This window comes from Diuraphis noxia, unplaced genomic scaffold, assembly GCF_037042655.1.
Source record: "Diuraphis noxia isolate RWA-SAM2 unplaced genomic scaffold, SU_Dnox_SAM2 contig0001, whole genome shotgun sequence".
Taxonomy (NCBI): Eukaryota; Metazoa; Arthropoda; class Insecta; order Hemiptera; family Aphididae; genus Diuraphis; species Diuraphis noxia.
The window spans coordinates 9,784,289-9,798,035 of NW_028301711.1; the positions used below are offsets into that span (position 1 = coordinate 9,784,289).

Sequence of the window (13,747 nt, forward strand, 5' to 3'; positions counted from 1 at the left end):
AATTGTTCAAAATGCTGTACTACCGTTACAGTAAACTGTTTACAGACTCTGGTAACGAAATTTTTTCTTCCAGTTTATTTTTCAGCTTATCATGGTATGCCGATACCTCGTAAGTTTTAGGGAATAACAGCATAATGTTATTTGTTATTTGTTCCATGATATTGCTCAAGGCCCGTGCACCGCCGGGTCACTGTCACTTTTTTTTTTTTCAATATTAAAGTCATATTATAATATATTATATTACTCATTTTGAGGTTATATTGATATGTAAATGTGGCATGTGCGCATGTGCGGATGCCGTTGCCGCATAGCGCAGCGGACGTCTGTTCACTGTTCAGTGATTTCGCACGTGTTTGAATAACGTACATTTCATTTTCACTTGTTAACATAATATTTTATTTACGAACTCGTGGAATTCAACAGAATTATCGTTTGTCGTACACACGTGTTTGAATTAATACGAATTGTAAGAATTTAAGGACGGAAAAGTAAGTTTATCAATTTGTATTACATACTGCAATGGCATACGCGAGAATGGAGTTCTACTCCCCTCTTCCCCGTAAATGACTACCTTCAACAAAAGAAATTTTTATTATTTACCGCCATAATCAAGACACAGTTAATTAATTATTTGTAATTTTTAATAACGAAAACAACTTAGAGAGTCAAGGTTCTAGTTTTTCATATTGTCATATTTTTGTTAACAGATATGTCTAACACTAGGTAACATACTAATATGTTCGTGGAAAATACTACAAGTAATTAGTGTTAAATAAAACTTAAAAAGAATAATATGTTGTGTCAGTCTCATAAACATAGTATAATAACCTTCAGAATATTATTCATCTCATGTTGAAGGCTTTTATTGATATTTTAATTACCTATAAAAGGAGTTATAACTAAAATATTACAATTTAAAAATACCCATAACTTTTTTAAGATTAAAATATCAATAAAAGCCAACAAGTTACCCAAAAAATGTTCTAACCTTTAATTTATTAATAATCTGATTCATCCTTTACCAATAGGTGACATAGTTACATTAAAATTATTGATACACAATTAATTCTGATGAACACAAATTCACCATGAAGTAGATCAGCGGTTCCCAACCTGTGTACTCTAAGGGCACCGCTAGCTCATTTAGGGGCCGCCATGCACGACTCATCCGAGAATGAAAAAAATTATTAAATTATATATTAAAAATAAAAAATTTATTGTAGGTAGTTGAAAAGTCAGAAAATTACTTAGAATACTATCTGTATATCCAATATTAAATATAGTATTTCTAATATGTGACGAATAATTCAATAATAGATAAAAACAGATAAAAATATTGCCAAACTTTCCAAAAATAAACAGCTTCATTAATTATTAGTTTTTCACTATTAAAACAGAATTTTTTCTTTTTACTTCTAATTATATAATTATAATTTGTAAATAATATGTTTGATAAAATTATTTAAATCAGTTATGAATGAAAACTAGTGTTTATTTTTATCACGTTCCTCGTGATATTCATAGAAGGGCACCTAACAAAATTTGTACAAACAATAGGGCACCGCCTGCTAAAAAGGTTGGGAACCGCTAAAGTAGGTATATTTATCAGATTGAGATAACCTATGCAAATGCAATGGTTACCTAAGTGTATCCAAGAAGACCTGCTAGTGAGATAAAAAATGTATTTTCTATTGATTTGTTTTTATAATCAGTAAAATTGATTGATCAACAATATCTCAGTGTATATATTTCAATATGTCAATAACACAATTCTTAATTTAAATTTCCAGTATAAAGATAATAGATATATCATAAGTATCTTGTACTATAATATTTTTAATATTCTAAAACCACATGAATCGAATACTGTTTTTATCACACACTTATTTTTAATTGAAGTTGCATACCTAGTTGTCTACAAATATACCAGGTCAATAACTGTTTACCATTAAACATTATATTATTATGAATTAATTATATTTTTATATTTTAATATGTAGCAATATAATTATAAATTTAAAAGAAAAAAAATATAAATATAAAACATGGATGGCTTTATAGTTGATTGTGCTAAGATTGATTCGATTAAGCAATGGTTTTAATTAGGGAATATATTTTAATAAAAAATCAAAATTTGGTGACAATTTGGTTTTAAGTTTTTAATTATCTGTGTAATTTAGTAATAACTAACACCATTGATTATAAATACTATAGATTGCTCTCGGTAGAGTATCGTTATAACCTGTCCTCCTAGTCAGTTCTGTATAACAACATTAGGACTGCTTGTAAATTCAGTACAACATATTTTTGCACTCTAGTGAGAAATTAATTGTATTTATAATCAGTGCTAATACTTACATCTTAGAAGCTGTTAGGCGAGTTAATACATTAAATATTTTGAGTTTGAAATTGATTTATATTTTTTATAGTGGATCGTGGCCCCAATAAAAGAAGAATAAAACCTTCTAATAACCCGGAATTATTGCTAGATTTTTTAAGTGAAAGTTCATCTGATAGTGATTTTCGTATTGAAGATCACCATGTAAATAGTGAATCAGATTCTGAGGATTCAAATTTTTCCTTTACTGAAGGTATGTTATTTGTTTAAAAAAAAAAATTGATTCTTCAATTTAATAATATTATGCATTTTTAAAATTCCATGTACATTTTTGAACATTTAAATTAATATTATAATTAATTTTAAAAGATTGTGGTTATCAAGAAGAAGTTAAAAAATATGATGAAAGCAATATTGGACGTAACAATGATAATGTGACTACTGATTTTACAGTTGTTGTCACACCAAAAGAAGATAATTCTACTAAAGTAATACATTTAACTGAGTTTTACATAGTCAACTTACCATTTAAAATCAATTTTCCTAACATTTTCAGGTGAATTTAAGAGAAATAGTAGAAAGTATTCGTATTTGTAGTATTTGCTTAGGTGATACCAGTGATGATGTAAACGAATTAATAGATTGTGATGAATGTGGTATTTCAGTTCATGAAAGTAAATATACATTTAATAATAATGTAAGTATAGTAAATAACCTAATAACTTTAATTATTAGGTTGTTATGGTGTTCATGATTCCGGAAGTGTAAGTTCATCCCTTTCATCATTTTCCACGGAACCATGGTTTTGTGAAGCTTGTAAAGCAGGCATTGAAAATCCTACTTGTGAATTATGTCCTAATTTTGGTTTGTAAATTTTTTAAATAATATTCTATTGACTTAACACACACATCTTTTAAATTGATGTATTGTTGTTATAGGTGGAATATTTAAGGAGACAGATTGTGGTAAATGGGTACATTTAGTATGTGCTCTTTATATACCTGGTATATGTTTTGGCGAAATTACAAGTCTCAGCAAACTCGAGTTATTCAAAAATACTACACCGCGATGGGGTAATAAAAGTTGTACATTGTGTAAGGATTTCAGATTTTGCAACACTGGAGTGACTATTTCATGTGATGCTGGGATGTGCCGAACTAGTTTTCATGTTACTTGGTATGATAAATGTATATAATGCAAATCAGACTTTTTCGTTCCAATACACATTTTTTTTCCATTTAACAAAATGTGGCTCCCATCGTGGTACAGTTGTCAATTCACTAAAAGTGGTCTACCTTCTATAATATAATATAGCTATTCATATTAAACTATAATTTGCTTAATTTATTACTTAACTTATCTTAAAACTATTTCCACTTCCCCCTCAAAACATTCAGCACTACTGCATAGGTTTTGTCGCAATCATTAAAACTACTTCCTGAATGCACGTGTTATGATTTTCACTATGGCTTAAACAAATTCATATAAACACACACACCTCCACCACCAGAGGTGGAGTTGCTCTAAATTTCTTACTGGGCAAACCAATATTTTCTGGCCACTTTTCATTATGAGCTATTATTTTTTTTTTTCAATCAACGTTTAAGAAACACTAATCAGTGATACCACATCACATATATATATTTCTTCAGTTTCTGTGTACGCTATTATAATATAAGGTATAAGACATAATATTTAATATAAGTAATACTTATACCGATATATTAACTAATATTTTACGCTGTAACCAATGTAACCTTTAACATTTTATATATTTTTTTGTGAATAGTGTTTTTGTGACCTATCTTTTTGAATATTTTAACTAAAAGTTATTAATTTTATTTTATTTTAGCAATAAATAATCTGCAAATTAAATGGTGTAAAATTTAAAGTTTAATGTGACAAACAAATAACAAATATGGTCGAACGTGGTTAGCTCCAAATCATTTATATCTCAAAGTTGTTCCCCAGTCTTTACACCTAATTTTGTATTTTTAGATTACTCTAACTTTTTTTCTGGTTTCAACTTCGAGTTAAACAAGTTTGACTGTATTTTACAAAGTTTAATATGTCTTCTTATTTGATATAAAATGAAACTTATCCTTAAAAAGTATTTTACTACATATATGTAAAACAAAGAATAATTTAATTTAATTTAATCATAACAATATGGGATAATAACTGATAATAAATTATTAATAACCTTAATACCCTATAAGTTCAATTTATCAGATATCCCTTTATTATTATTATACTAATTTAAACTTAATCAAACATTATAAATTTTGCAACCAAAAATTAAATGCATTATGGAATTATTGAAGTATAGAATGATAGTCGATGGACCACATTTTGCATAAACAAGCAATTCAAGTCACTGGGAAATGTCCCCGTGACCTGATGGACCACTTCGCCTGTTCACCGCCATAACATTCCTAACCAATTTTTAAAATGTGTAATAAAGTTATATCTTCTAGATTCTTAAATAGACAATTCTTATAATTATTTTATCATATTAATTATAATATGTATTTTTATAATATAATTTATTGATTAGAGATATAGTATTTATAAGTATTTCATTATCATTAATTAGTGCTCAACGAGAAGGTGGATTATCAGATTCATCAAGTCCAGAAACAGACCAAACAGATCCATTTTATGCTCATTGCAAGTTGCATGTAGACAAATTGATAGTAAAGTTAGTAAAATTTTTCTTTTAATTGATTTAGTATTTTTTTTTTTAGTAAATCATGATAAATATTATAAATAAATTATTATTTATTAAAAATATTTTTTTCAGAACTTCCTAAGTTTCTTTGTAATTATTTCCCACTCTTAATATAAATTTAATATGTTGCTTTTTGAATTTCTAGTATAATATTTATACTTATATATTTTTATTTTCTAGGACAAGGAAAAGAAATTGGGAAATACTTCAATTAAGAACAGAACAAATGAAATTAAAGCGTAAACAACAGTCTTTAGAAAAATCGCCAACGTGGCAACGTACTCGACGATGGCTTACAAGATTACAATCTAAGTATGATCAAATGAAAAAAAACAGTAAAACACTAACAACAGAATCAAGTAAGTTATTGAAAATTATTAATTTGTATTTTGAATAATATGCTATATATTTTATTTTATTTTATAGCATTTAAATCAAAAGTTCCTCGTCCTATTACCACATCAGCTTCATCATGTCGAGCACTTTGGTTAAAAGCAGACTTAATGGGTATAAATACTACCTCTCAAGAGACTATTGATGGACAAATTAAGGAATTGCGTGATGTACCAAAAAAATGGTTTATATCGCCTGCATTTAGGTTAGAGATAATTACTATTATATTTCTTTGTTGATATAATATTTTTATTTATTATTTTTAGTTTGGAATTTGTAAGTTATTTCATGGATAGAAAATTAAGGTTGGCAGATTTGCAAAAGCAGCTAAAGCATTTTACTGAGCGAAACAACATACTCCATGACAAACAAAAAATTGTACAAGAAAAATATAAACAAGTAATTCAATTGTTTAATTACATACTTTCTTCAACTTATAAAATAAAATATATGTATTACTTATATTTTAATCCTTATGTTTTTTTGCAGGTTTACAAAAATAATGAAATTCTAAAAAAAAAACATTTGGAACTCGAAAATATCATTAAAGCATACCATTATGTAATTAATTCATGCAATCCTAATGCTAATATTTTAGATGTAAATATAATTACCAAAGAAGTTCAAAAGGATTATGATTCTTTTAGTGAGTTAAATTTATTATACTTTATAACTTACTTTCCAATTATTTGTAATGCAAATACTGGGGGGCTTAATAGTTAATAGTATTCCTTCAATATTTTTAAAAACGTGCCATCAAACTCTGGCTAAACCTTTATGTTATTTATTTAATTTGTTTCCATCCAATAGAACTTTTCCTCTGCTGAAAAAATCTTTTGTTATTCCCACACATAAATGTGATATAAGTGATGAACAAAATATAAAAACTATAAATTGCTTTCTAAATTACCAATTTGTCGAAAATGTTTGAAGCCATTGTCTTGATAAAACCATCTAATTTAATGCGCAATAATACAGTAAACGCGGTTTATAAAATTCACTTTGAGACATGCACAAAGTAAGTCTTATAACCGAATGATTTTCATTGGCAAAGTGGAAAAAAAAACATAAAATACTTTTGAATTTATTATGTATCTAACTTTCGTTTTAAACTACATTCATGCATACATATTACACATTACTTATTTGTGAATAAGTTAAGAAAATTAAATTAAAAATTATACATACACACATAGTAAAGCATGAATTGAAACCAGTAATAATCAACAAAAATGTGTTATTTTTGTAATCAAATTTATTTCTAAATTTGTATCAAACATTTTTATTTCTACCATCTTTTTTACGAAATTGGAGTCTTATAAACAAAATAGTAAGTTGTATAACCAAATATAAATATTATAATGTTTTTGGATACGTTTGGACCGTTCCAGTCGATTTTGCATCTATTAAGCGAGAAACTGATATCCGTGAGCCTTATAAACGGCGTCCACTGTATAAACTTTTCTTAACATGGATTTTTACTAAATCATTTTATTCAATCAGATTTATTATCATATCATAATATTCTTGTAAAAGATCTTAATCAAGGCTTTTTAGTGGATGCTATTTACACAAATTTTGAAAACGTGTTTGTTAAGAAGACGCCACACCCGCATGTGTTCTCTTCGTCGTACAAGTGCGCGTAGCATAGCAATTTTTACGCTCAGCAAATCTTGTTTATCTCCTTCAATTTAAAATGCAGAGTGAATTGACCTATTATAACATTTAAAGGCAAGATTATTATCGAGGGCATCTCATAGGCTTTTTATTATATTTTAAATTTTAAAATACTCATTTCTCGCTTTAAAATTAAAATATAATAGAGAAAAATATAAGAAAATTTGGGTCATAGGGACAGCCAGTAGCCGCATATTTAATCTAACTTACTATATTATATGCGTAGATTGATTATGCTGTATATCCTATAAAAAAAGAATGTGCTTAGAGGGCGGCGGTCCCCAATCGCCTTTGCTTTGGCGCCAACCTGGCCACGGGTAAAATATATAATTAAACTTGCGATTATTGGCTGTCTCTATCCCCCAAATGTTCCACTAAAAATCTATATTTTTGTTATACTGTGCCTCTGCCATGTGCCCTCATTATTATATTAGCTTAATTATGTGTAAAAGATATTTACTGTGCACCAGCCATTTGCTACAAATTTATTATCTATTCATATAAATGCCTAAATAGTATTATTCACTCATGTGAAATTATATTATTAAAGCAAATAATTGCAACATGTCAAATAAATTTAATCGTGATACCGTAAACCTACACTCTTATTATTTAAAATGTCCCCCATATTATAAATCTTTCACTTTTAGCTTGTGACTGTGTGCACAAAGCCTATCAGCTCCATTGACTGGACCCCACAGCTTACACGCGGTGCGGCTGGTAGGTCACCATTTAAGTGTACCACTTGAATGGTGGGTAGTTTGTAGCTTTGAAAAAACCATATACTTACAATATATATAGCTACACTTAATTAATTTGTTTTTAGGCTGAATGTTTTTTTTTTTTTTTTTTTTGTAATATTATATTCTTTGTAAAAGGGATCAACCCCCTAAATTAAATTATCCTTGAATCTTTATGATTTGTATCTAGTAACTAATAGTCCAATTCCTATTCTTGCTTTTTTAAGTAGGTATTGGATTCTCAATGAGATAATAATAATTTAAAAATTACAGGTATTAGATTATTATTTTGTTTTAAGGTGAATTGTGATATAATATGTATTATTTTATGGTATGTAATTAAAATTTTATATTCGGTTTTTCAGATACTGTGGCGGCCCCATTAGGTATTTTTAATAAATGTGGTATTTGTAGTCAAACAAATGATCAACATTTGCTTGTGAAATGTGACACATGCTGCTTATACTATCATTTGCGTTGTTTATTTCCACCACTGACTAGAATGCCTAAGAAGACAAAATTATTCGGATGGTAAATTAATCTATTTAATATTTCAAAAAAAAATTACTTAAAAATATGTTATAGGCAATGTAGCGAATGTGAAAATACGAATTCCAGCTCTAAACAACTAGTATTAGATCCTAATGCTCCTAGAAAATCAAGATACAGTGGAATAGAGCCATCTATATCAGACAGTCGTGGATCTTCATCCTTTGTTAATGATGTAAATATTGAGTTATTCTAGTAAAATCATATACTTTAAATTTAATTAAAAAATATATGAAAACATAAGTTACAGGATTTCAATCGTTCATCAAAACAGTATAAAATGTCTGAGGCATCAAGTAAGTACTTAAAAATATTTAAGAGTTGAGATTTTATTATGTTGATATATCAAATTAATGTGTTACAAAATGTATGTGAAATACTTTAATATTAGCATATTGCAACGTTTTAATTATTTAATAACATGCTAAATTTATATGATACTATAAATGTTATTATTTATCTCAAACATTTTTCAGAGAAAAAAAAAAATGTACAGCATATGGACAAATATTCTACAGAAATAAAAACAAAGCGAGTTAAGTCTCGTAAACGCAAACATAAGCATCACAGAGATATTTCAGAATTGGAACCGACTAATAATCATTTAGCTAATGAATCACCCCAACATAAAATAAAACTCTTTGTAGGTTAAATTAAATTACTTATAGAATTTTATAAAATTAAAAAAATGAGTTTTGTTTAGATTAAATCTATACCAAGTGCTAGTGGGGTGATGACAACATCATCACAATTACTCATTGAACCACAATCAAAAGAAACACTTCAATCATCTACAACTAAACTAGAAAAGTGTGTTGCACCAATCAGAATCAAAAAGACATTGACAGATATTAAATTAACTCCTTTGTGCTATACTTGTAAAAAAACTGGAACTACCGATGTAATGGTTCAGTAAGTATAGTAATGAATAAAATGAACAGCTAAAATATGAATAAAAGAAATGATTGTATTATTTATAATTTCAAATTCAGTTATTATGATGATAAAAATGTGATACAAAGTGTATAGATTTATTAAGTGTTCATATTTTTAAAAAGACATTACAAATTATTCATCTTATAGTTTTTTACTCAATATCTTGAATTGCCATCATATTCTACCAAGTTAAAATATTTGTTAAAACCAATATTGGAGTATCATATGGTAATTTTAGTTAAATTGAGTAACATAGAAACCATTAATTTGTGTTGGCATACATTTTAGTCATTCATTTGTATTAGTTTTTTCATCAAAAAGAAAAAAAGTAGTATCAATTTATCCTAACAATCTTGAAAATTATTAGCGTGTTTTAATTTATAAATGTAACCTAATTGATTAGAAAAATGTATCGTATTGATACAATAATAATCAGATTTTTAATATGCTTATTCATTTCATTTTTACAGGTGTGAGGATTGCAGTAACTATTTTCATTTTAGCTGTCTTGATCCCCCATTGAAAAAAACACCAAAAGTTTGTGGTTACTCATGGCACTGTGAAGATTGTGATCCAACGGTACATTATTTCTTTAAGTATACAGGGTGATTCTTTTATCATTGAACACTCATTATTTAAAAAAGTATTTACTTTTTTCAAAATATTTTTTTACATAGTTTCAAGTTGAAAAAACCAACGTTTTTATTAAAAAATATAATTTTTTAATATTTTTTATCCTTATCATTTTTTATGTTTTTTATTTTTTTAAATAACAACAGAATTTTAATTTCATATTCCAAAGCAGAATATTTTTCTGAGTATTTTGATACGAATTTAGGACGAGTAGTTTATGAGTTATAAGTATTTAAAGTTTAGATTGGCATAGTGGAGTGGTACGGGGTTACCCTGCAAAATGTTTGTCTACTACTCCGCTTGTCTAAACTTTAAATACTTATAACTCATAAACTACTCGTACTAAATTCGATTTTTATGAATCAAAATACTATATTCTGCTTTGGAATATGAAATTAAAACTCTATGTTGTCATTCAAAAAAGTAAAAAACTTAAAAAATGATAAGGATAAAAAATATTTAAAAATATAATTTTTAAAAAAACATTAATAATTTTTGAAATAATGAGTGTTTAATGATAAAAGAATCACCCGATACCATTGTCCATTAAACATTTTAAGGAACCAAATTAAAATGCTCCAAAACTTAGCCAAAAATACCGTTGAAAATTAATTTTACTGCAATAATACCCTTACAATCATATGTAACAAATTACTTTTAATGTAATATTTTATTAGTTACCTAATGTATAATTTGCAATGAATTAAAAATGATTTACTATAGGTAGTATATCATTGAATTCAAATTTATTACCAACCATTACAGTAACTCTTGTAAACTATTGTACAGCAGAGTGACATCCACTTACCTGTTTTTTAATATTCATTTGGGCTTGGGTCTAAATACATTAAATTCAAAATTCAAAAATTATTTTATAGCTTTTCATCTTGTCAAATCTATGATTCACAAGTGCGCTATATATACCAATGGTGGAATCAAAGTAAAAAATCTCTGATAATTCAGAACATTTTTCTTTTGTTTTTACCAGTACCTAATAAAAAAATAAATAATTATTAAAATAGTGGTAGGTATAATCCCTCGACACATCCCTGCTGACTCCCACGATGGTTTAATCTTTAATACAATTGGATATTTAATACTTAGTAGATATCAATAAAAGAAATTAGAAAATAAACTTTGATTTAACTAATTTATTTAATTATTTTTATTGTTATAGGACAGTGAATTTTCATCTTAAAAATATTTGTAAGCAAAATTCTACTACATTGTTATCAATGATAAAATTATCTTAAATTATTATTTATACTCAAAAAGGTTTTATAATTTTTACTACTATTGTATTTTTTTTCTTCCTAATGAATTAATGTCATAAGCAATAAATTTTATATTTTTTTTTTTATTTAAGATCAATTAAGTTTATATAATAACTTTGTGTTATTAATGTAAGTATTACATTATATTATGTCAATATATTTTAGATATTAAAAATAAAACATTAAAAATGTGTGGACTATGGTGTAATTATGTTTCATAGATTCCAAAAATAATATTAAGGATATAGGCATTTATACTAAATGTTCTAAATTATCCTTTTGATGCAAAACAATTCATTTCCTTTTTAAGCTGCGGTTGCATGTAAACTATTCATGTTACAAGTTTTTATCTATTATTTTAGGATGGTGAATAAGGAGTGCACATTTAAAATTCTCCTAGATGTTATGACAATAAAACTGTAATATAATGATAGTTTTGATTGGATTTTGATGTACTAAAGATAGATTGTGTTTTGGTAAAAAATATAGGTTTATGCCAATTTTTAAATATTTAATAATTATTTACTATTTAACTTAGAAATAGAGTTTGCAACAACTTCTGTAAAAAATATTGTATAGTTATTTAATCTCTCTAGTCAATGAACTTTTAGTATAGACAGTGATGTATTGTTAAAAAACATTTTCTCATGGGTATAAAGGGAAATATGGTAAAAAAATTTCCAGCTATGCTCAAAATAATTATGTTTGTACTTTGTATATAGTAGTGTCGTGGACACTGAAATTTTTGTATTTTAAGATTTGAAAAGTGTTTTAAATATGGTGTTTGTTCGAATTTGAATAGAAAATCAAATACTTACCTACTGCCATTTAAATAGTATTTAAAATTCAAAAAATATTTTGTGATATGAAATTGTGACATGTCCTGACATTACAATTTTAAGTTAGCTACTGCTAATCACAAAATTAATTTTCTTACCTAGGGCACTTACGCTGCTGTGCACAATCAAATAAGTAAAATTAAAAAGTATTAAAATAATTAGCAAGTTTTTGTATAAGAGAAGCCGCAAATGCGTTTGTCTTTCAGTAACAAGATCGGGCAACAAATGAGGGTGTTGAGTCTTCTTTGGCAAATTTTATGTTCATAATAATACATCTTACTATCTTAGAGTAAAATTTTTTTCTCATAAATAATTTTTAATATATTATTAGATTTTGTTAAATTTCTGACTCGATGGCTCAATAACAAATATGCCAAGTGATCGAATTCAGAGGGTGGGGGGGGGGGTAGTTTACTCTGTAATTTCTAAAATTAAAGTGAAATTACCTCTTATAAAATTTAAAGACAAGAGTACCTAATCTAGGGAACCTTGGAGAATTTTATTGATATTTTTATTTTTAAGTAAGTTATGGTCGTTTTACAACGTACAAAAATTAAACGGTTTAAGAATAGTTTTAATTATTACTTAAAAATAATAAAATCATCCGAGATGTCTAGATAATAGTCTTGTCTTTGAATTTTTTAAGAGGCAAATTCACTCTAATTTTGGAAATTACAGAGTAAAACGTATTATTGTCTACGTTGAGACGGAGACAACACATGAAGTCAAAAATAATAACATTTAATAAAATAATAAATATAAAAGTATAATACAGTGAAACTTTGGTATCTCGAAATCCGGTATCTCGAAATTTCTTTTTTTTTAGTCCCGATCGTTCAATATTGGACTAACGTGTTGAGTTATTTCGGTATATCAAATTTCCACAATATGTTGAATTTTTCTATAAGTCGGGATATTATGCGGTACCCTCCGCCTATTACGATTCTCTAACTCAAAATTTTGGATATTGATTCTACTGTGAGTACATCAGAAAGTCTAACCGATGCAGACTTTTTAAAATATCTAATACTCTCAATAATCCACAGACAGATTCTGTTGATGTAGTAATTGACGAGGAAGAAATTGCTATTGTTAAACCTTTCATACGTGGTGCCCAAAATTAAAATTTTATTCATGAACTTCAAAGCTATGTCCAACTACATTCAGGAGTTTCTGGCAACAAATTTTCTGCACTTATTATTTTAGATACCGGATTTCATAAAAATACTTATAATAGATACTAAACAAAAATAACAGATTTTCTACTTTCATAGAAAATAATATACATACTTACTCACATAAGAAATGACGAATAGTAGTAATATGTATACAATATATAAATACATTGTGTATAATAAATATACATTTTTATTTCAAATTTTATTGATGTTTGTAATTACCTCGGTAACTCATCGAAGTTTCGATATATCGCATTTTTTTCAGTCTCTTGCTAATTAGATTTTCCGAGATTTCACTACATACATTATTATCATTTATAATAATAATTCAATTTTTAATACAATATTTTTATCACACCACTTTTTTACGTTTATGACTTGTGGCTGTTAAAAAATATAGCAAACTGATTTTGCCCACTTGCATATAATTATTGTATTATATTATGCATATTGATTTTT

General features: G+C 26.8%; 1 protein-coding gene across 2 annotated transcripts; it reads left to right on the top strand.

The window, feature by feature from the left end:
* Positions 1–289: 289 nt before the first annotated feature.
* On the top strand, positions 290–11,468 carry LOC107170666 (PHD finger protein 14-like). 2 transcript variants are annotated; one of them, XM_015520833.2, is made up of 18 exons: positions 290–488; positions 2,430–2,591; positions 2,708–2,826; positions 2,895–3,012; positions 3,074–3,202; positions 3,277–3,514; positions 4,935–5,039; positions 5,250–5,428; positions 5,496–5,667; positions 5,729–5,861; positions 5,952–6,108; positions 8,245–8,410; positions 8,465–8,603; positions 8,673–8,724; positions 8,905–9,071; positions 9,132–9,340; positions 9,835–9,943; positions 11,175–11,468. In XM_015520833.2, coding segments are annotated over exons 1-18 (2,376 nt in total). In that variant the 5' UTR covers positions 290–487; the 3' UTR covers positions 11,196–11,468. The 2 variants fall into 2 exon arrangements, with proteins under 2 accessions (XP_015376319.2, XP_089073798.1); XM_089217672.1 differs by having other exon boundaries at positions 8,679–8,724.
* The last annotated feature ends 2,279 nt before the right edge of the window (positions 11,469–13,747 follow it).

Excerpts from the sequence above, each read along its gene's own strand:
- LOC107170666 (XM_015520833.2), top strand. Across the intron at positions 3,515-4,934 it reads ACTAGTTTTCATGTTACTTG|TGCTCAACGAGAAGGTGGAT; the intron begins GTATGATAAATG and ends ATCATTAATTAG. Across the intron at positions 6,109-8,244 it reads AAAGGATTATGATTCTTTTA|ATACTGTGGCGGCCCCATTA; the intron begins GTGAGTTAAATT and ends TCGGTTTTTCAG.